Raw genomic sequence first — 20,502 nt, forward strand, 5'->3', positions numbered from 1 at the left:
ACTGCAAGAAAATCACCAGAAGAGCAAGATACATCTCGTTCCTGAAGAACAGACACTTAACCCCAAAATCAAACAATATTCATTATCAGAGGTGATGCCTCCAGGTACCAAAACCACGTTATGGTCTTTTTTTTCCGTTGGCTCTTTATGGAAAGCGATAAAAATTTGCCATGAAAATTTGTAAGTTATCCCAGATCTGCCACAGAGACTGGCTGGATCAAGTAATCGTTCCCATTACTGGAAACTGGAAACGGCAAACAATGAGAATCTATCTGCTGCTCCCAGGCAGATTACTGGTCAGGAAGTGACTGGACTTTTCCTGAGGGCGCCACCAAATGCATTTGCTTTGTTTAATTTCTTAAGGTGTATTAAAAAAACAAGAAGTTCCAATGACATTTATCCTGCAGTTCCTGTCAATATGGGTATTTTTAAGTCACGATTAACCATTTAGGAACACAAATCACCTTTGCTATTTGAACTCAGCAGATTCTTGGGCAAATATTTCCCTTCATGCTCACATGGTGAATAGATATACATAATTACCCATTTTTCCCTTTTACATCCATTTCTAGGTGTCCTATCTTTGCTGTGGCTGTGGGGTGCACAATAAATTCAAATTATCTCAGAAACCAGAGCTACTGTTGTGTGAGATCAGAATATGGACAGGCAGATCTCTCATATCACCATCAGATATCAGAAACATGGATCTGCACCAGATTTTATTTTATGTAGTTAGGACAGTGCAAAGCCTGCAAAAGCATAAACCTTACACCCCACAAGAAAAATAACCAGTTGGAGTTTCAATTCTCAGCAAAAATCTGCAGCAGCACTGGCACAATCTGAAATACAGCACACTTCTCTGTTGCTCAGGATATTCCTTTCTCACTGTATCAGCCCACTTTTAAGCCAGACTTAAGCCATTCCCATCCTGAACACTGACTCAGCTTGACAAAGTGAGTTGAAATCATGCCCTTCAAAAAGTGTTTCTTGAGTTGTGTGTTCCAGAACTCCCCAAGCAGTGATTTAGTAATTCTTGAAAATTCAGTGTTCAGCTCTTAATCTCTTTCTCTCCTTTGTAGACAGAGTCAATGCTTTCCTTTAATTCCAAGCTTGTTAAAACACTGTGTAAAACAACACTAAATATGTTCATAGAAGTCTATAAAACAGACAGTTCTCATGAGCTTCACTTATACGAAATCCTTTTTTTTTTCTCCTGGGGGTCAATGAAAACTGTATTTTTCCCCCAAAAAATCAATATTTTAAAGCTATAAGTGTACTTCAATGCTTGTATTACACATATAAGAATGGCATTTTGCAAAGGGAAACAGAAGGAAAACACTCATCTGTTTAACAATGCATCGGTCATGAACAAGCACCTCTCTGGCTGTTTTACAGAATGGCACAATAGCCACAGCAATTAATGACTAAAGACTAAGCCGTTAACTACCAACAGTGTTTGTTCTGCTTAGTCCAGGCTCTTGGAAACACACCACCAACAAAGGATTGGGGGTTTGGCCGGTGGCCAACAATGGTCTCCAGGGACAGGTAAAGGAAAAGGGCAGGAGGACACATGGCAGGTGGAGAACAAAGGTAGATCAACTTTTGCTATTGGTAACAAAAAAATAGGAAGGAAGGAGATTTTCCCCTTCCCCCCTTTCCCCAGAAAAGAATTTAGCACAACATAAAAAGCTCAGCAAAACCACACCAGTCTTTCCCACGAGGGACAAAGGTTTCTCTGAGCCCCAGCAAGGGAAGGAGAGAGTGAGTGTGAGACAAGTTCAGAGCCAGGCTGGTTTCAGACTCGGGTGGAAGGCCAGCTTTGAGGATGAACTAGCTCAGGAGTAAGGTTTAATGGTGCCAAAACCTGAGGCTGTTGGGAGATGTCGTTCCCAAGAGAAGTACATTCCAGAAGATCTTACAGGCTGATTACACTGTCACATTCCTGCCCAGCCTCGACATTGTCGTGGAGAGGAAAATCCCGCTGGTGTTGACCAAAATCCAAGAAGTAAATTCAGCTGCAGGAATTCAAGCCAAAAGAACATGAAACTTGGGGAAAAAACAATGCAAACACAAAAGAACGGCTTGAGACCATCTTCCCTGGTTAAACTGGAAATCACATTGACCTAAAGAATTTAAACTTCAAAGCACCTGTGCCAGTAATACAGCTGCAGATTTTCCTGACAGCCAGCTTATTGTAATCTCTCCAGATATGTATTTCTGAGTTACATAAGATCAAATTTATTCTAATATACATCATATAAAGAACTCTATTCAATCCCTATCTCTATTTATGGGAAAAGTAGGATTGACCTCCAAAATGCAACACACCTCCTGAAGCAGACAGAATAAATCATTGTAATCTGACCGAATGCCCTTTGAAACCCATGGGAATCACCACATTTCATCTACTGCCAATGAATTGGGCCCTTAAACATTAAAAACCTCCTCTGGGAATTCTCTGTTTCTGCTGGCTGGATCCCCTGCTGCTTGCTTACATCTGACATTTCTTAAGAGCCCTCAGCTCTGGCATCTGAACAGAGTTCTGCTGAAACAAGAGGCAAAGCCTATTTTGCTAACTAAGGGAAAAATGCTGAATAAGATTTTCAAATTTTTCCCTCTGCAAATACAGTGTTTTCAGGCAATCCCTTATGACAGGAAAGGGAGCTCGGAGTTCCCAGCCCATTCCAGCTGTTTGTTTCCATGTGCTCTCCGGGCTGGCGTGACAGCAAAGAGCGGCCGCGGTGCTGGTGCTCAGCACTGACATCTCACTTCCTCACACAGCACACACCGAGTCCAGCCAATTCTGGGGCCTCTCAGCTCTGCCTCCTGCTCTCAAATGCCTGTTCCTGAGGGCAGTTTCACTTTCTTCAGAAAAGAATTTCTATCTCACCGATAAAAACTTTTCCGGGGTCAGAAATCTCATCCCTTATACATAATTTCTTGTATAAGTTCACTGATTTTAAAAATAGTTAATTCCTACAGAGGTGTATCTACAAATGTTTGGGTTTTTTTCTAAATTTTATTTCAAAATTTAGACAAATTCAGAGGTCTGGGTCCATCTATACTGAAGTCAACACAAGTCTTCCAGTAACTAAATCAAGACCAAAAAAGCAGCTCTGATTTCTCATCCTCCAACTCCTGACACAGATAATCACTAAATTATTTTGATTTCTTGTAGCTGTGAGCTGTTTTGCTCAATTCTAAATTTCTGTTTCAGTATACTCATAGATAATAGAACTATGACAAACATTGCTGTTTACACAAGTCTGGACAAACCCCTGGTGAACTGTGAATGAAACAAGTTCTTTCTACATATATTTTCAGGGCATACTGTTCTGTCTTGAATGTGGGACACTTGCATCGTTAGTCTTTTTTTTTAAAAGTGTCTCTTTATACCTCCCCAGAGAAGAATTAAAAATTAATTTTCCTCCATGGATTTGAATATTTACAGAGTACATGAAAGAAATTAACCCTGCCTTTTTTTCCAGGAGTCTGGAAGTTCTACAATTTACAGAAACTCTGGACTGCCAGTTTGTGCATCTGGGAATAAATTGCATTTCACAATGGCACCATCTGCTGGGAGATGAGCATGGCAGTGAAGTGCAATTAAACATGTGATTACTGGTATCCAACACCTCCTCCAAATGGCAACATAAATTAAACCTGGAAAAGCAACCGAAGGAACCAGGGAGTTGATAATGACAGAATGTCACTGAGGCTTTCACACTGGAATTTTTCTTTTTAATACAACAGGAGCTAATTATTGCTATTTGGTTTTATGCTTCCTTACTGATAACGGTGCAACATTGAGAAGAACTCTAGAAATCTAACCTTGACTTGTATTTCATGTAACACAAACCTCCACGTACCTCATCAGTTGGATAAAAGGAGAGAAATTCCTTCTTTCAGAGATGTGAAATCAATTTATGATTCCATTATTTTTGTGGCCTGTGATACCACCTTGACCTTTCCCTGTGCCAGCAGCTTGTGAGTGACTCAGCTCCTCGAGGGCATTTTTAACCGCTGTCCACTCCTGCATTAACAAATTCCTCAGTTTAGAAACACACAACACAGCCTGTGTCACTGTCACACACTGCCCTTCCCTGGCACTACACCAGGATTTGCACTTGTTTTGTTGAACATCCAGCATTTCTGGATGCAGCTGAAAACCAGCTTTGAGCTCTGCAGGAATATCCCTCACAGAGGATGGAGAGTGACAGAGAAGAGATCAGAAACTTCTGGCTGGAGAGGGAATTAATCTTGAAATATTTCTCCTTGGTGATTCTCCAAGAATTATTCCACATAGGTTTCATAAGTGTAATTCAGTTAGTAGTGACTCAACAAGCTGGTCCAAGTTGACAGGAAACCTTTCAGCAGAGTTAACACAAACCAAGAGGCAGAATGATCTGCTCCTTACCTGCAGCAGGTGCCCACACACAGCCAGTGCTGCCACTCATGTAACTGCTGGTTAAACTGCACAGAGGGGCAGATACTCCTCAGAGACACCTCAGAGTACACCAACAGAGGTTTGAAAGGGGATGAAAAATACATAGAGTCTTGGCAGATGTAAATTTTTTTTTAGCATTTTTCTTTTCATGCAGTAAGAAAAAAAAAAGTTAACTTTTATCAGAGGTTAGGCAGCAGAAAAAAGTTAAAATTACAACTATGAGTTTGTAAAGAAGGCTGATTAAGCTGACTAAGAGAGTACTCCATATTTTTCAACCACAGTACTCTTACAGCAATTCCTGAACACGTTTCTCTGGAACACTCTTCATACAGTGATGTCTGAATTTATCCCATGAGAAATGTATTAGTAACCCCAGTTTTCCGTGTCTCATCCAAATTCTTTCTTTCTTTTTCCAGTTTTGGGAGAGGATTCAGAGGACAGACATACCACATTTCATCTCTGGGAGATGCAGGAGCTGCTAGGTTATCAAACTGGGTGCCCAAAAGTTCCTTTCACCTGCTGACATGTCCTTTGCAACCTGCAGTTAATTGAAAACCAGTCACTACAACAAAATTCTCATTCAGAACCTGAGCATCACTGCAAGAAATTTAAAGCTACCTTAAATATCCATATAGAAGAGATAATTTCCTCTTCTACTCTTAATTGTCCTCCAGAAAAACAATCCTCTCACAAACATCAAGTAGTTAAAATAAACAGCAGACTGGCTCCCACAGCTATTTTTACAGGAGTGTAAAAATACGGTATTCAGTGAGGATCAAGCTATTTCACTAAAACCTTTCTGCAGACAAAACAGAGCCTTAATTTAATTCATCACCAGACATAGCTGTCAGTACATGGTGATTTCTAGCAAACCTTCTGCAGATATCTACTGTAGCAGATGCTCCTCCAGAACCTCTCAGGATGAGAAACTGGGGCTGGGAATAACTTTCATAATTCTGCTGAAAAATGCAAATTTCCCTGGAAGCCTGTGATTGAACAGACACAGTGTGAAGCTTTCACAGCCTTACTACAGAACACTATCACACTATTTACATTCTCAAGCCTTCACTGACCTTGTGAATGAAAGCTCAGTTTGGGTTTTATTCTCTTCCACCTGCTCGCTTGAGGCAGAATATTGTCACAGCACCAAGTGATACGTATTTCCCTTTCTGACTTTTTAACTTACTTGTTTTGGCTGGATGGCTTCTGTTCTGTAATGTCATGTTCATTACTCTTTGCTAAATTTATTCAGTTCTTCTTACATGTACAGCCACATTAATTGCAGGCAGAAAATTTGTACATCTAATAAAAAGGGAACTCTGAGCTTACACAATATCTTACTGTTGGCATAAAACTCTCTGTGTACATGCTGAACAAAGCAACATCACCTTAGTCCAAAGTCAATAGTCAGCCCTGCCAGAAAAACAATCAGCATGGAAGTAAACTCAATTCCAAACAGAAACCAGGCCTTTGGACTCGTCCTCTTTGGACCCCCAGGCTGTGCATCCCGAGGGAACCTGCACAAACACCACTGAAGCTGCTGTAGATGAGAGATCCTGGTGACTACCAGACTTTTATTTTTTGAAAGGCACGGCCAAATTCACAGCTCATTTGCTCTGTAACCATTCCCCATTGCCCACACACAACATGAAGCAGCTTCTTAGAAAGAAAAAAGCATTGGGTGGTGGGTGAGCACCTCCAAGGCCTCTGAGGGGACACACCCATCTCTGAGGGGACACCATCCCGGGCCGCCAGTGTCTCAGGGACTGTGTGTGTGTGTTTCTGACAAGAACAGGCTCCCACAACAGGAAAATGCACAAACACCCCAACAGTTCTTCCCCCAACAGCTGCATTTTCACATGTGCTTCCTGACAGCTGTGAAAAGATGTTCCGCCCTTGTGGTTTGCTGTCAGCATTTCCAAACCAGAAACATTTGTGAGGGGAGGGTGGAGATTGTCTTAGAAGAAATTAAAAAAACAAAACAAAACAAATCCCCTCCACCCCTAAAATTAAAAAGAAAAGAAAAACAAGGAGGAAGGAAGTGCACACACATTCTGTGAGGAAGTTTTGCAATGCTGCAAGAGCCGAGGATTTGAGAGGGATCCTGTATTACACCTCCAGACTGCCTTGCTGCCTTCAGAGACTGGAAACTAAGAAACAGGAAATAAGATGAGGATCACAACAACTCTTTTAAGGCATGTTCTGTGTAAGCAATTACCTCCTCATATACAACAGGGCCTGGAGCCCCTCAGAAGGCACTGCCTGTGTATGGCTGATGATTACACTTACTTTGTCCAGAGGATGACAAGGAAAGAACATCTACTTGCCAAGACTGTAATTTGTATTACGGATTAGCTCATCAAATTAGTCATCAAGTTTGTTTATGCAGTGCTGTTGAACTCAAGTTCTTTATAAGATCTGTAGCATCTAATACAAGGTCTCACTTCCTCACAGCTTCACATTTGAAGTTTGACCAAAATATTTTCCAAACACACTGGCTAGCTATAAGTATTTATTATCATCCTAAAACTTCTCTAAATTTGATACTCTCTTTTTTCTGGACTGCTTTTTTAAATTATATTGCTGCTAAAAAACACTCAGTACCACATACTTCCTTAGTCTCAGCCATATGATCACTTGCACTATCTGTGGCAAACATGTGACTTTTTGATACGGATTGGTGATTGATCTCATTCCCTTTTAAGAACAGTACCAGAAAAACTACCCAAAGGAGGTTGTAGCCAGATGGGGGTTGGTCTCTTCTCCCTAGTAACAAGTGATAGGACAAGAGGAAACAGCCTCAAGTTGTACCAGCGGAGGTTTATACTGGATATTAGGAAAAATTTCTTCATAGGAAAGGCTGTTAAGCCCAGGCTGCCCCAGGAAGTGGTGGGATCACCAACCCTGGAGGGATTTAAAACATATGTAGATGTGGCACTTGGGGACATGGTTTAGTGGTGGACCTGGCAATGGTCGGACTCAATGATCTGAGAGTTCTCTTCCAACCTCAGTGATTCTATGATTCCATACATGGCAGCATGGTTCTACCACCCAACTCACATGGAAAACTGCTGACTGTGTCCTAGAACAACTCTAGGCAACATTTACCTGCATCCCAAACTGCTGCTCCTCACTCTGTCACTACCCTGCCTGCCACAGGCTAAATGTGCATGGAACATGACAAAAAACTCTTCACAGAAACATCAGTAGAGATCAGCACTGTTTCCATATATAGAACTTCCTCAAGCCCTGGAGCCACTCCTCGATCTCTTTTGAAAGAAAGATCTGTCATGTAACTCCTCCAGCTCTCTTGCCCAGTACAAGAAAATGTTTCTTCTCACAATTCTGCTGTTTTCCTGCCGTAAGCCAAGGACAAGCTTCTTTCCTACTCCAAATCTTTCTAAACCAGAACCACTGTTTCTCACCTGAAAGCTTTTCTTTTTCTTCTCTTAGCTCAAATGTCTCACCAGATACAGAAAACTACTGCAAGTGGCAAAGGTAAGTTCATTTTTGTTGATTTTGAGATATGTGCTGCAATTGACTGTTAACCAAAAAGCGGGGAAGGGATTTAAAAATGTCCGAAAAGTTCATGTATAATTAAATCTTTTGCCTGTCTGTGGTGAGGCAGTTTACAAGTTTCTATACAAAGTTAACAGTCTCTTTGCTGACCTGTCTGTACAGTCAAAATTGCTTTAAGTTGTTAAAATATTTTTTCCCACTAGAAATGTTATTTTAGTTATGAGTAGTTTACTACCATTTTCTATGAAAAGACAAGTCTTTACTGCAAATTTATTTGTATAATATCATAAAAGGAAACAAATTGGATAGACCAGCAAGGTCCCTGCTACTATTCAAAAGTTCAATCTGCTTACACAAGGTTAATTCTGCCTTTTTACATACAGCCACAAATAAAATACTGCTTTTGCTTTCAGGTTCACATGCTACCTTTCATATAGCATATAAGGTTATTCTCTCCTACCATTAACACTCCTAATGTTTGATTTATCTTTTGTACTTCTATTATTTTAATTGCAGCTGTAGTTCAAAAGTATTTTTGTTGGTTCTCCTGGACACATCTGTGGGCTTTGTGTGGCTGTGCCCTCTTTTGCATGAAGACATGCACTTTTTGTCATGTGTGAAGCTGCATACTGGTTTTAAAAAGTATGAACTTGAGTTGCCTGTTATTGGAGGTGGAAAAAAGTATATAATGCCCTATTTCAACAGAAATAAATATAGCTTGGTTCTCAACATATTTGGGGAAAAATCTCGGAGTTTTTTGGGTGATAGGTGCAGTCAACTCACTCAGAAGTTTCTCCTTTCCAGGGATCCTGTCCAACCCCAAGCTCGAACTGGTTCAGAGGAGTTTGAACGTGGTGATGAACCAGAACGTGACCCTCTGCTGCTGCTCTGCCTCTGGATCTCCACCTGTCAGATACACCTTGTTCAAACACAACCAGCAGGTATCCTCTTTGAACAGGTCAGACTCGAGCCCTGCATTGTTTACCTTGACTATCAGCTCTGCCAGCGACCTGGGTCCCTACAAATGCAAAGCTGAGCACAACACCTCCAGTGATGGAAAATACAGCAACAGCCTCAACTTCACCCTTATAGGTATGTCTGGCTGGGCACCTTCCCAGCACTCTTTATTTTATGGGCACAGTCTTGCCTGAGGAGCTGACCTTTACTGCAGATGGCTGTTATTCCCTCACGAGTCAGCAGTGCTGCCCTGCCCTGGCTCACCAAACCCTCCATCCTTGATGCTCACCTCATTTTGTTGCTTAACTCTGAGTCTTGCTTGGAGCTTGTCCTGTACTCAGTGACTGAGCCTTTTCAGTTTTCTTTTGTCAGAGCCAATTTCCAAACCAGTGCTGAGCTCACCCACCTCTCAAACAACGAAAGGCCAGAACGTGACCCTGTCTTGTTTCTCCGAGAATGGATCTCTTCCCATCACTTACATATTCTTCAAGGGAAAACAAAGTATCTCTCCCCCAGTGATGATGCATGAGAGGGAAGCAGCTGTGATTTTTCTATTTGTCAATTCCTCTACTGACTCTGGAACCTATAAATGCAAAGCTAATAATAGTTTTCCCAATAGTATGAAATACAGCAACAGTTTCAACTTCACATTAGCAGGTAAGCATAAAAGAGTTACCACTGACAGACAGGGACCATATAAAGTTCAGAATGCTGTCATGATCCAAGTTTTTTAGCTAGATATTTTGTTCCTGCAATATCATGTTCAAAATATAATTTTTTACGACAAAAAAATAATTTTAGTTTTTCAAATGCATGCAAACCCACAGAATTCCACGCAGCCTAGACAGGAGAAGTTGAAGTGCCCATGAAGAATGACTGTAAAAGACTCACTTTTACAAGAGACCCCTGGTCCACCGTGGGGAGAGTCTGGTTTTATTTGTCTCTCTGGTCCTAGGAAAGAGCCTCCTGGCACCAGCAAGCTGGGGCACAGTGCCCTTGGGACTCTCCTGAGCACTTACATTAACCACAGTTAATCCAAAAGCTGAAAAAAATTCCAAAGACCTTGATTTTAACGCACAGAAAATACTTAAAATACAAAACATTTCATTGCATAAACACTTTCTTTTTCTTCTTTTTGGCAGAAGAGAGAAGGCATTCTCAGGCCCTGATAATTTCTCTTGGGCTGATCCCGCTACTACTCGTAATAGGATTTGCTCTGGCAATTCCATTTTTCATAATTCCTTCATATAAAGCAAGTGAGTTATCTGAATGTCTCTTTCATTTTCATTTATGTTGTCAAAATACTTTAGTGTGTAAACATCACCTTACCAGCAGAGTAGCTCTTGGTGATTTAGGATGTTGTCAAGTCTCCTCTCAACCAGCACTGGCAACTTAACATTGATAAGGCAAAACTTCTACCCTGTTTTGGATGGCAGGTCTGGGATGGGAGTAACAAAGCAGCATCTAATGTAATACACAGAAACACTGGAAGGAATTAGATCTCGTTGGAAAGGGAAATCTATTAAAATGCCCTTGGTTAAAGAGCAATATTTATCATGAAAATAACATTATCTGAGGTCTCCAAATATTCAAAAAATACCATGAAACTGTTTACATCCCTTTTAAGAAAAACTGATACAGGTATACACACGTGTTTTTCTTTTACAATTTGCAGAAAAATATAAGTCTACCAGGCCCTCAACTGGCTTTACATCAACAGTGAATGTGGAGGAGACTGAAAATGATGTCATCTATGCAGAGATTGGTAAGTTCATGTCACCCCCCTGCAGTCAGGATGGTATGGGCACAGTTCTTCAGGCACTGCAGGAGCCTCATATATGGATTCCCTCAGAATCCATATTTGGCATCACCTGTCAGCCATGCAGCCAAAACTGCAGCTGCTTAAATGAAATGAGATTCCATGTATTTACTAAGAGCCAACAAAGGGCTATATGGAGCTGTAGCAAAATAAAACTTATGTAGCTCCTGCATTCTGTTCAAAATTGTTCAGTGCTTCTGCTCTTTATTCCATGTTTCTGAAGTTTGACAAGACTCAGTTCAAACTTAAATTATGAAGTGACAACAAAGCAACTGACTTAAGATATTGTGCTGCTTCAGCTGCAGAAAATACACAATAGCAAAGGCATTCTCCAATAGCCACAATGCTCTGAACTTGGGAGTTTTCTATATTTGCTCTATATGTGAATGTCTCTTTCGAAGGGGAAAAAGAAACCCCCAAACCAAACCAATAGCAAGGGCATTATGTTTCCCATTTCTGAATATCAAAATGGAGTAATTCTCTCCAAACTAACCTGCCTTCCTGATCCTGCAGTACACAGGTAAGGTCCTCACTGCCCTGCTGTGCAGCTGCTTGTGCCAGGGATCACTCAGCATCCCACCCACAGCCTGCAAGGACAGGGACAAGAGCTCTGATAAGGCCTGGGAATGCTACACAAAACAGGATTTATATTCACTATAGAATCTCACTGCTTTATTTCAAGATTATAGAAAAAAAAAAAAGTCTGATCTAGTTGCTTATAATTAACTGCTGTTCACCATCTTTAATCCAGAGCCTGTTAAGCCAGAAGAAGAATACATCAACTTTTCTGTTATTAGAAGAGAAGATGAAAAAGGTGAAAACCTCAAGCTATAATATTGGAATATCTGATGCTCACAACCATGTTTTGAGGGGACTTTGCTGGGTGGAGGCAGGGCTTAGATAGTTGTAGTTGCTTATGAAATTGCTTAGTTACCATGGAGAAATTAAAGTAACTTTAAGACCTTTTGAGGGGAGAAAAAAGAAAAAGAAGACAACTATCCTATGACCCAAAAACTCAACAGCCTCACTATGAAATTATGCAGATGTTATTAGTAACCATGTTGCTGATGTAATGTTAATTCTTCTACTGGGTATCTGTATGAAAAAAGCAATTATGAATTGTGCTATTCTGGCTTTTAGCAGGGAAGAGGGAATGTACTACAGTCTATTCAAAGGTCCTCCTCAGAAACTGAGTACCAGGTATGATCTCTTTTGTGGTTAACTTAATCACATGTTTTTAAAGAATTTTTCAGTCCCCAAATGTGATAAGTACCAGCAAGTTTCACAGAAAGAGATGATGTTCAGATACCAGCTTCCTGGCCTAGGCAGTTTGTAGACAGATAGAAGGAAAATCTCACAGTTATAATATCTAAGGACTTCAACGTAAGAGAAAAAGCAGAACAGATAACAATTGGAAATACTGAACAGCAATTCCATTAAGACAAACAGCAGCTTACTGCCCAAACAGCACCATAAAAGCCACACCAAAGCAATGCAATCACTGCCAGGTATGACATCCTGCTGGACACAATATATAGTCTGGCATTACTGGCATCTGATGAATAAACAGAAAGGAATAAATTATTTAAAGCTTTCACCCAGCCCCAAGTTCCTGTACAGTTAACAATTCTCCTAAAGCAGAAACTGGATTGTGTGCAGACATAAGATAATCAAAAGGCTTTAGTTCAGTATAAATCAAAAAAAAACATACAATCCCAAGTGTGTCCTCTTAGGCACACACTGGAGGATCTGTGTTGGGCCTCAGGACCTGTAAGGATGGGAATTTCTCAATTCTACATTATTTCAGCTCTCAAGGTAGGGATAGGATGTCAAAATTAACTTTTGGAACAGCTAATTCCAAAACAAATTCTGCATCCTGCTACAGGCCGTTCTTAAATAATCCTGGGTTGTTCTAATATCATTCCACAGCTAATTTAGAATTCCACACGTTTAACAAGTCACACTATGCTGAACCTCGCACTATATCTAACATAATTACACTATGCAGCAATTATTGTTACAAATAACTCATTTTTAGTTAAGAAGAAAATTTTAAGGCAAGTTCCTGTGTTTCATGACACTGATGACTATCAGAGGCCATGTGCCTTGTTGCACACACTTTAAGCACTTTACACAGTGACTCAACAAGCTCTGAACATGTTGTAAATCTCCAGAAGATCAGAAACACTCAATTCTGTATCTCTGCAAACTCTTGTATCTGATTTTAACCACTATGCTCAGCAGGAAAAATGTGATCACACGTTAGTCTTTTTCCAGCACTTTATATACACAGACTTTTTCTTTCCACAAAAAATACTTGTAAAAACCTTTACAATTTATTTAAATCTATTCCTCTGTTACTCTTGATAACTTACTTCTGACTTTTATGTTTATCAAGTGCAAGATGAAGTAGCTTGAATGCTGAAGAACTGGGGCCACGTGATTAAAACACATTCCTACAAACAGATAGTACAAAGATACTGATTTATTAAAACATTTAAGATTTGGAAGTCTTTTATATAAAATCCCATTTTCCAGCAGAGATCATAATTGTGTTACCAATACAGATGAATTTTTAGCTTAGGATGGAGTACTCTTACCTGACAGTACAGACATGAATGAGGATATGGTTAGCCCTGCTAACCAAGGACAAGTTGCATCTCTTGCCTTTTCCCAAGGAAACCTGGAAGACCTGGATGGTCTAGATTAGGCAGCAAACAGATGCACCACCAAACTTTAGCAGAGCTATTTGCAGAGAAACCACCGAGACCATGACAACGCTGAAACCCGTCCAGGCACAGAGGTTTAAGAAAATCCCTTTATTCAGTGAATTCCAGCTTACACATTTTTGGCTGACGTCACATATTTAGTTAGAAAGTCCTTCAGCCTAGAAATGTGCATCATTTCCTTCATGGTGGTGTCTCTGCTCCTCAGCTGGACCACCCCGTTCTCCAGAGTGGCATCAGTTATCAAGATCATGAAGAGAATGCTCATCTCATCGTACCTGAAAAGAAAAGAGTCCCCCTGTTACTGCTTTTGGTGTGTGGAAAAAATCAGATAAATTATGTGCCAATGACCACAAGCTGTAAATATTTATTTTTGCTGTACTGCACTAAGTTCAGCATGATGACACCAGTTTTCTTGTTGCCATTCCTTGCTTTCCTGATTACATTTCTTTAAATTATTTAGCTACTTTAGTACATAAAAGAATGTTATTTAGTGACCTATTACAGGAATATTTTTGACTTACTTTGAATACTACTGCACATAAACAAATAGTTGTATTTATTTTCTCTAAGAAATATTCATCAATATCAAGATCCACTGACATGAGCAGCCATATGCCCCAAATTCACTCCTGATAAACAAATAAAACATGAAGCCCCCAAATGGAATAGCTGTTTTTATATCCACAAATAATTCCATCACATACACTGACAGTAGTGGTTCCAGATTTGGAAGAACTTTTAAGACTAGACACAGTGTGCTATTTAAAACAGTACTTAAGAATGAAACACAGAACCAGAGCAGATGCAAAAACGGGGCTGAGGGTGGGAAACGATTCTGAGAGCTTCTGGCTCATGTGAAGAAATTTATTTTCAATAGGAGAGTCTCTGAAAGGCATTTCACACTTCCAGGGAAATAACAATAACACATGAAAGGTTTATACTTAATTTAAAAAATGAACAATATGCTTTTCATAATAAAACTACTCAAATCCAAGTCTGTAGTTTGGGATCAATGCCTTCAGTCACGTGGTTACTGCACCCAATGACTTCTTACTGAAATCAGGCATATTTGCACCAGTCCACAGAAAGTCATCTTTCGCCTTCATACTTTAATTTACCAGAGATTGTTTCTCCTTACTTTGTATAAAGCTGTTCCAGAGACACTGGCACAGTTTCAAGATAACCTGGCCACACAGAAATTCTGTTTTCTGTCAGTTCATTGAACAGTCCTTGACAAACCTGTGATCATTTAAAAACAAAAGTTAAAAGACAGACTTTGAGGGTCTGAGACTCTACAAAGAAACCATCAGAACTCTAACATGTGTGGTATTAACATTCCTAGCTGGTGTTAATTTGCTGGCTGAAATAATCTCCAAATGGAAAGCAGCCTGGAAATTAAATCTCCATTTCTGTTTAAAAACAGTGTAAATTTGCTCCTTTCTGTGAGGACTGACAATAACTGACTGACATAAAAACTTTTAAGAAATCCTTCTGAAGATGCAAGCCATGTGTTAAGATAATTCTGAAATGTTAAGAAGCTGGGAGGGACTGTGTTATTTATTTTCTTTAATGTTGCATGGAACAAGTATCAGGTCTATTAACAGCACCAAAAGCAGTGTGTCCACACAGGGAACTGCCTGCAGTGAACTTCTTTGGCTGTGACTCACAAGCTGCACAGCAGGAATCAAAGCAGCAGAAAGATTTTCCCCAACACAAACCCTGTCTGAACTATAACGTGGAGATTCAGTGTTCAAAATTAAAATACTGTCTTACAACATACCTGTCTCAGCTCTGTTGTTGGACCTTTTCCTACGTCCAAGGCCACTTTAAGAGGTGCTAAACAAGGATGTAGCTTAAGTACCTTGTAAATTTTAAAAAAGCAACAGATTACCAAATTTGTTTAGCACACAATTCTACAGAACTAGGAAATAGTAAGTTTTTTTAACTGAAATTAAGGCTCTGAACAGGCAAAAATTTTCTCATAGCACAAATTCCTGAACTAGCAGCAAGCTGTATTTTATATAACTAGCACACTCATACCCCAGCTAGACTCACAGGGCAGAAATTACTCCATTTTGGCTGAGCCCCAGGAAAGAAATGAAGATTTGTTAGTAGAGCTCCATCATCCTGAACGGAGCCAGAGTGATCAGAGACAGCCCAGCAGACAGTTCCCATCCAGTCTACTGCCTGTTCTTAAAGAACAAACAGCTGTTTGGGTGACAAGCCCTGTCTGCCAGCCAGCACTCAAACTACAGAGAAACAGGGTAAAAGTGGGAATAACCATGGTCCTTGGGAAGATGTCCCACTACCACCTGTGACCCACTTTTTCTGCTCTTCTCAGCCACCTTCAAATGCTGCTGGAAGAGACAAATTCCTCTTTTCCACAAACTGCAGCTACATTCCAACTTCTCTTAACTCCTTCACTGCTTGCATGGCAAGAGTCTGCCTGCTCATCAGAGAAAAAGGTAAAACAGGAAAGGGAACCTCAGAGTGAGAGAAAAAAATGCTTATGTGGGTGACAAGGCCTGCTGGGCAGTGCCATGGGGCCAGCCTGGTGCTACCAGTGAGAACGGTCAGTCTGCATCCATTTGGGAAGGGAAGAGGATGGCCAGGTGGAAAAAGGAGACATTTCCATGCTTGAATTTACCATATTGTCTGTGGCTTTTGTACTTAGACTTTTGTTACACTTTCTACAGAAAGTTACCTTTCTCTGTGAATTTTTCTTTGTTGTTAATGGATTCTCAGCCAGCTGCAGGGAATCAAAGAGATAGGCCAAGACTCCTCGGTCCAGGTTTCCATTCATAGACAGAACATGAGGAATAACATTCTTCCTTCCATCTCGGCCCTGAAGAGAAAAAAACACAAAGGGAAACATCAAAGACTGACCCAAAAAGCCTTTTGCTTGCTTTAAATGTATAATGAGGCATTGAGGTCGAGTACCTTTATAATGTTTAAAGCACAATCAGACATGTATTTTAAAAAGTTACCAGAAACCTCAGAAGTGTAACCAGGTAACACTGCAACACTGGGGAAAGCAGAAGGTCAGAGCAGGATGGAATTAGTTTCTTGCCTGCCACTATGATCATAAATTTAAATCTATGGTGAATACACTTGAAATTGCATTTCCCTTTGGAGGTGTGTAGATTATTTCAAAGTGACCAGGAGGATCTCTCCCCAGGTTCCAAGAAATCCCTGCCCCAGTTTTGTAGGTTAGTCTTCCACCTTCTCTACAGAAATAAACTGCAAAACCAGGAAAGACTGGACTGTCATGAGAAGGAGGTTGCAATTTACTGGTAAAACACCAAGTCACTCTCATTTTCTCTGTTCAGCCTGACTTCAAACACTGCCATTCACTAGAAGTTTGTCCCCCTCCGACACATTCAGTGGAGAGGTTTCCCTCTGATCCATTCCCCCTTTGAGTGTGGTAACTTCTATAAAGCCTTCTGCAGTGTTTATAACCCATTAACCTACATAATATTCCACATATATGGATGTGAACAAGCTACAGCAAGAAAAAAACATTTACAGGGTTTTTTTTGATGCAAACTGAACATTGCAAAGCACAGTCTGAGTTTCCCTTGACATCTTTTAACAGATACAGGTAAAGACAGCACTGATAACAGCTGTCTTGTCAATACAGTTCATTTCTAATTACAGTTAATTAACTTATTGCTAAAAAAGTCCCAAAACACTATTTTATCATCTTCTGAAAATGGAGGTCTGACTGCAGAGTATCAACTGTACTACTTTTACAGCCAACAAATAATAAGACAGTCACCTGCTAAGCAACAGGACCAGCAAAGAAACCATTTCTCTCACACATTACCCTCTTTATCAGAAAAGATTTTTAATATAGTGAAGCTTACAAGTAATTTTGAACTTTCCCCTGGATACATCTGTAACAGTTCAGTATCACCAAGGTTCTTCAGTGTTTCTATTGTTTCTGTCCCCCAAGGAAACTTGTAATGTAACTTAAATCCTCTTCTGCCTTCTTCATCATGAAAGTCACTGCTGCTGAAGTTAGATGGGCCTACTGCAAACTGAAAATAAAAGGTGTAAGAGGTGTAAAACCGTGAATCCTGTATTAACTAAAAAACCAAGTCTGCAATGCAAGCTGAAATCTGTGATTTTCAGCAAAAGATTTTTAGAAATTACAGCCCAAATCTCCCTGTTGTTTCATGGGCATTTTAAGCCCATTTCAGTGGCTAGAACAGGCCAGTAATGTAAGGCCATAAAACCAACCAGTGTGACTATTCCCCCTCTGAAAGGAGCAGGCCAAGATTCCCCAGGGATATGCTGCTGTTACCTTTCTCCACCACTGGAGCCTCTGGCGTAGCCAGTAATCGAGCCACTGTCCTGAAGTTCTGGGAGAACTAAACCATGCAAGCAAGGACGTGGTCCTCTCTCCTATTCTTTAAACAATAGCAAGGGCAGCAAGTTAACACCTTCGGAAATAACAGGGGAAAAAGCAAGAGACAGCATTCAAAAACAATCCAAAAGTGAAACAGGTGTTAACAGTTGCTTTAAGCATGGAAAGGGATTAATCCCCCTATTATTCTACCTTGTAAGGTTTTCCTTGGGTTGTTCACTTTCTGGAAGAGAGTGAAAGCACACTCCAATCTGAGCCAGGCCACAGGGCAGTCTTTTGTTCACCAGCTCTAAGCAGCTGACATACTGAGCCAGAACACCTGTCAAAAGGTAAATCCCTGAATTTAGTGGCCACTGGGAAGTTTTTTTACATTTTCAGTCCACCAACAGCAAACGTAGAACATGACAGAAGTGTTGTTTGTATGTGAAGCCTCCTCACTAGCACTGATGCTTTGCAGGGACAGGCTCAACAGCATGGTTCCTCTGGGCACTTTAGTGCCTTTCCCTTAACTACAGAGTGCACCCACTGCCCACCTGTGCTGCTCAGGTCCTCGAAAAGGACAAACTCAGAGCACGCAGCCAAAAGAGCTGGAAAATTCCCTTAAACGCAGCTGTTTCTCTCCCAACCAGAACCCCGTTCGCAGGACCCAGGCTGTGCGGGGCCGCCCGGGACCTACCGGGCAGAAGGCTCTCCCGCAGCACCCCCGCGGTGCCCAGCACCTGGTCCAGGGCCGGGCTGTGCCCACAGCCCTGCAGGGCGTCCCGCAGCGCCTCCGGCTGCAGCAGCCGCAGCCCCCGCGCGTCCCGCGGGGCTCCGGGCGGGCCGTGGAGCGGGGCATCCACGGCGAACACCTGCTCCCGCGGGGGTATGGCCGAGTCCCACCACTGCGCCGCCAGGTTGGCGCGCAGGGCCGCGCCCAGCGGGCCGAGCCCCGGGTGCTGCCCGCTCAGGTAGGCGCGCCAGGGCAGCGGCCCCGCGCCGCCGCGCAGGAAGCGCCGCCGCCAGCACACCTCCAGCAGCTCCGCCCCGCCCGCCGCCTCCGCCCCGCCGCCGCCCGCCGCGTAGGGCCGGGCTGAGCACCCTGGCGGTTCCGCCCGCCCCGGGACGCGCCGCCGCCCCGGCTCGGGCCGCACGAGCGCGGCACGGCCGCCCCAGCGCCGGCCCTGGCGGGCGCCCAGCGCCATCTTCCCGCTCCCTCACGGCGGGGGCGTGGCGGCTGCGCATGCGCGAGGGCACGGCCAGGGCCCGCCCCGCCGGGACCCCCGACCTGAGACCCGACCTTGGACCCGACCCTGGGCCGAGCTCGGTGCTGTCCTCAGACTTCATTACCTGTGCCCAGCCCGAATCTTCGCACCTTTTGTAAACGTAATGGTGCCGTTGGATAGCTTCAACAAAGAAACTGGTGTCTTCAAGTTGGACTTCCTTGCCTTTTGTAAACGTAGCTAATGTCGTCGGGTAACTTAGAAGTTGTGTAATATAGAACGTTGTGTTTTGAGCATTCAAAAGCAGACAAATAAACATGCATGAGGTAGGCAGAGCATATGTAGCAGGTAGGAGGGTTGGTGTAAATTTTACTGTATAAAAGATGTCCCTTTTTAAACCATATTTTTGGAAGCCTCCACCTTGCACCCTGCACAGAATAAACGTCTTCTTTCTAAACCGAACTATGTGTCTGTGTTCAGAGAGCACCTAAAATCGGCAACAAGGCCACAGGTGCCATGGGGTCACATCTCACCTTCCCCTCTCGGACACGGAGGTCCAGAGCTCTCGGGGGGTTAGAAGGGGCAGTGGGGTGGGAAAGACCCTGCTGTGATGGGAACACGGGGCAGCTGCCCGGGGACATTCCAGGGGAAAAGCCCATCCCCGGGGCCACAGGCCCGAGGGACAGCAAGGCAGAGCGCGGGGCTCCTGCCAAGAGGGCGGGTGAGGCCCCTTCGCTCCTCGGGGCTCTCGAGTTCACGCTGGCACAGCAGAGGCAGCGCAGTGGAAATTTCCATAGTCGCTGCATCACGAGTTCGTAGCGGCGCCAGGAGGAGGAGCGTGAGACGGGAACCATTCTGCGGGCTGCAGTCATGAAAGGCTCGGGCTGGGATAATCCCCGCGCCGGTTCTCCTGCTCAGCCCCCACCCCAGGGCCCAGGACTGAAAAGACGCATTAGTAGGGCACTGGGTCAGCCGGAGGAGCTGCTGCTCCTGGGTGGAGAAGTATTGCAAGGCATTTTATATCTAAGGCAGATTTGCCATGAGCTCAGTTCTACCAGAGTAGCAAAGCTGTTTAGTAGAGCTCGTCTCTTTTCACCATTTTATGTGCAAATGTTATGAGTGCCCACCTGACACTTCCCCCAGATGATCGTCATAAGTAAAAAATACAAGTGGAAAGAGGCTTTTTAGGTTTTGCATCAATGTTAAAGACCCTAATCTGTCAGTTTTAAGTCACAAGCTGTAAATTTACTATTTTAATACTAAAAACCCTTTATACTGAAATTTTTAAAACTAAGCTTTCAAATGCATTTTGTTTCAGGCCACTGACCTGGAAACTTAAGGATTAAGTCATACTTCAGTGATAAGTAACCTACTTCCTTGTCTTTCGACAGTGGTGGCACTGGGCAAAGGCAATGTTGCAGAGCCAATTAAAAAACTAAAGCAACACATTGCCAACTGCA

The 20,502-nt window shown here is 42.4% G+C and overlaps 3 protein-coding genes across 16 annotated transcripts in view; 1 reads left to right on the top strand and 2 right to left on the bottom strand.

Moving 5' to 3' along the window:
- PECAM1 (platelet and endothelial cell adhesion molecule 1) overlaps positions 1–4,556 on the bottom strand; it is a 35,935-nt gene extending 31,379 nt beyond the window's left edge. For 4 of the 9 annotated variants that reach the window (XM_064676389.1, XM_064676386.1, XM_064676387.1 and 1 more), the window contains exons 1-3: positions 4,418–4,555; positions 3,870–4,033; positions 1,865–2,015 (exon numbers count right to left, since the gene is read on the bottom strand). In XM_064676389.1, coding sequence (XP_064532459.1) covers positions 1,865–1,904 — 40 coding nt within the window. In that variant the 5' untranslated portion in view covers positions 1,905–2,015; positions 3,870–4,033; positions 4,418–4,555. Of the gene's footprint in view, positions 1,837–1,864; positions 2,016–3,869; positions 4,034–4,417 lie in introns of those variants that run through there. The other 5 variants (XM_064676385.1, XM_064676381.1, XM_064676388.1 and 2 more) reach the window with 4 other exon arrangements.
- A 338-nt stretch (positions 4,557–4,894) lies between these two features.
- POLG2 (DNA polymerase gamma 2, accessory subunit) lies at positions 4,895–19,039 on the bottom strand. 5 transcript variants are annotated; one of them, XR_010435354.1, is made up of 11 exons: positions 18,517–19,039; positions 18,033–18,159; positions 17,778–17,883; positions 17,338–17,511; positions 16,176–16,316; positions 15,252–15,332; positions 14,610–14,710; positions 13,585–13,746; positions 13,118–13,198; positions 10,253–11,329; positions 4,895–9,965 (listed from the first exon to the last, which is right to left on the bottom strand). XR_010435354.1 is itself a non-coding variant. In XM_064676411.1 (9 exons), the coding sequence occupies exons 1-9, from the start codon at positions 19,022–19,024 to the stop codon at positions 13,186–13,188; spliced, it is 1,413 nt and encodes a 470-aa protein (XP_064532481.1). In that variant the 5' UTR covers positions 19,025–19,039; the 3' UTR covers positions 11,459–13,185. The 5 variants fall into 5 exon arrangements, 3 of the variants coding, with proteins under 3 accessions (XP_064532481.1, XP_064532482.1, XP_064532483.1); XR_010435353.1 differs by lacking the exon at positions 13,118–13,198 and having other exon boundaries at positions 11,236–11,329; XM_064676411.1 differs by lacking the exons at positions 4,895–9,965; positions 10,253–11,329 and having other exon boundaries at positions 11,459–13,198.
- MILR1 (mast cell immunoglobulin like receptor 1) lies at positions 7,717–11,943 on the top strand. Of its 2 annotated transcripts, XM_064676430.1 has the most exons (8): positions 7,717–7,808; positions 7,901–7,945; positions 8,771–9,058; positions 9,296–9,580; positions 10,066–10,179; positions 10,599–10,688; positions 11,494–11,556; positions 11,883–11,943. In XM_064676430.1, the coding sequence occupies exons 1-8, from the start codon at positions 7,775–7,777 to the stop codon at positions 11,933–11,935; spliced, it is 972 nt and encodes a 323-aa protein (XP_064532500.1). In that variant the 5' UTR covers positions 7,717–7,774; the 3' UTR covers positions 11,936–11,943. The 2 variants fall into 2 exon arrangements, with proteins under 2 accessions (XP_064532500.1, XP_064532498.1); XM_064676428.1 differs by lacking the exons at positions 11,494–11,556; positions 11,883–11,943 and having other exon boundaries at positions 10,599–10,906.
- Positions 19,040–20,502: the final 1,463 nt, after the last annotated feature.

This window comes from Pseudopipra pipra, chromosome 19 (assembly GCF_036250125.1).
Source record: "Pseudopipra pipra isolate bDixPip1 chromosome 19, bDixPip1.hap1, whole genome shotgun sequence".
Classification (NCBI taxonomy): domain Eukaryota; kingdom Metazoa; phylum Chordata; class Aves; order Passeriformes; family Pipridae; genus Pseudopipra; species Pseudopipra pipra.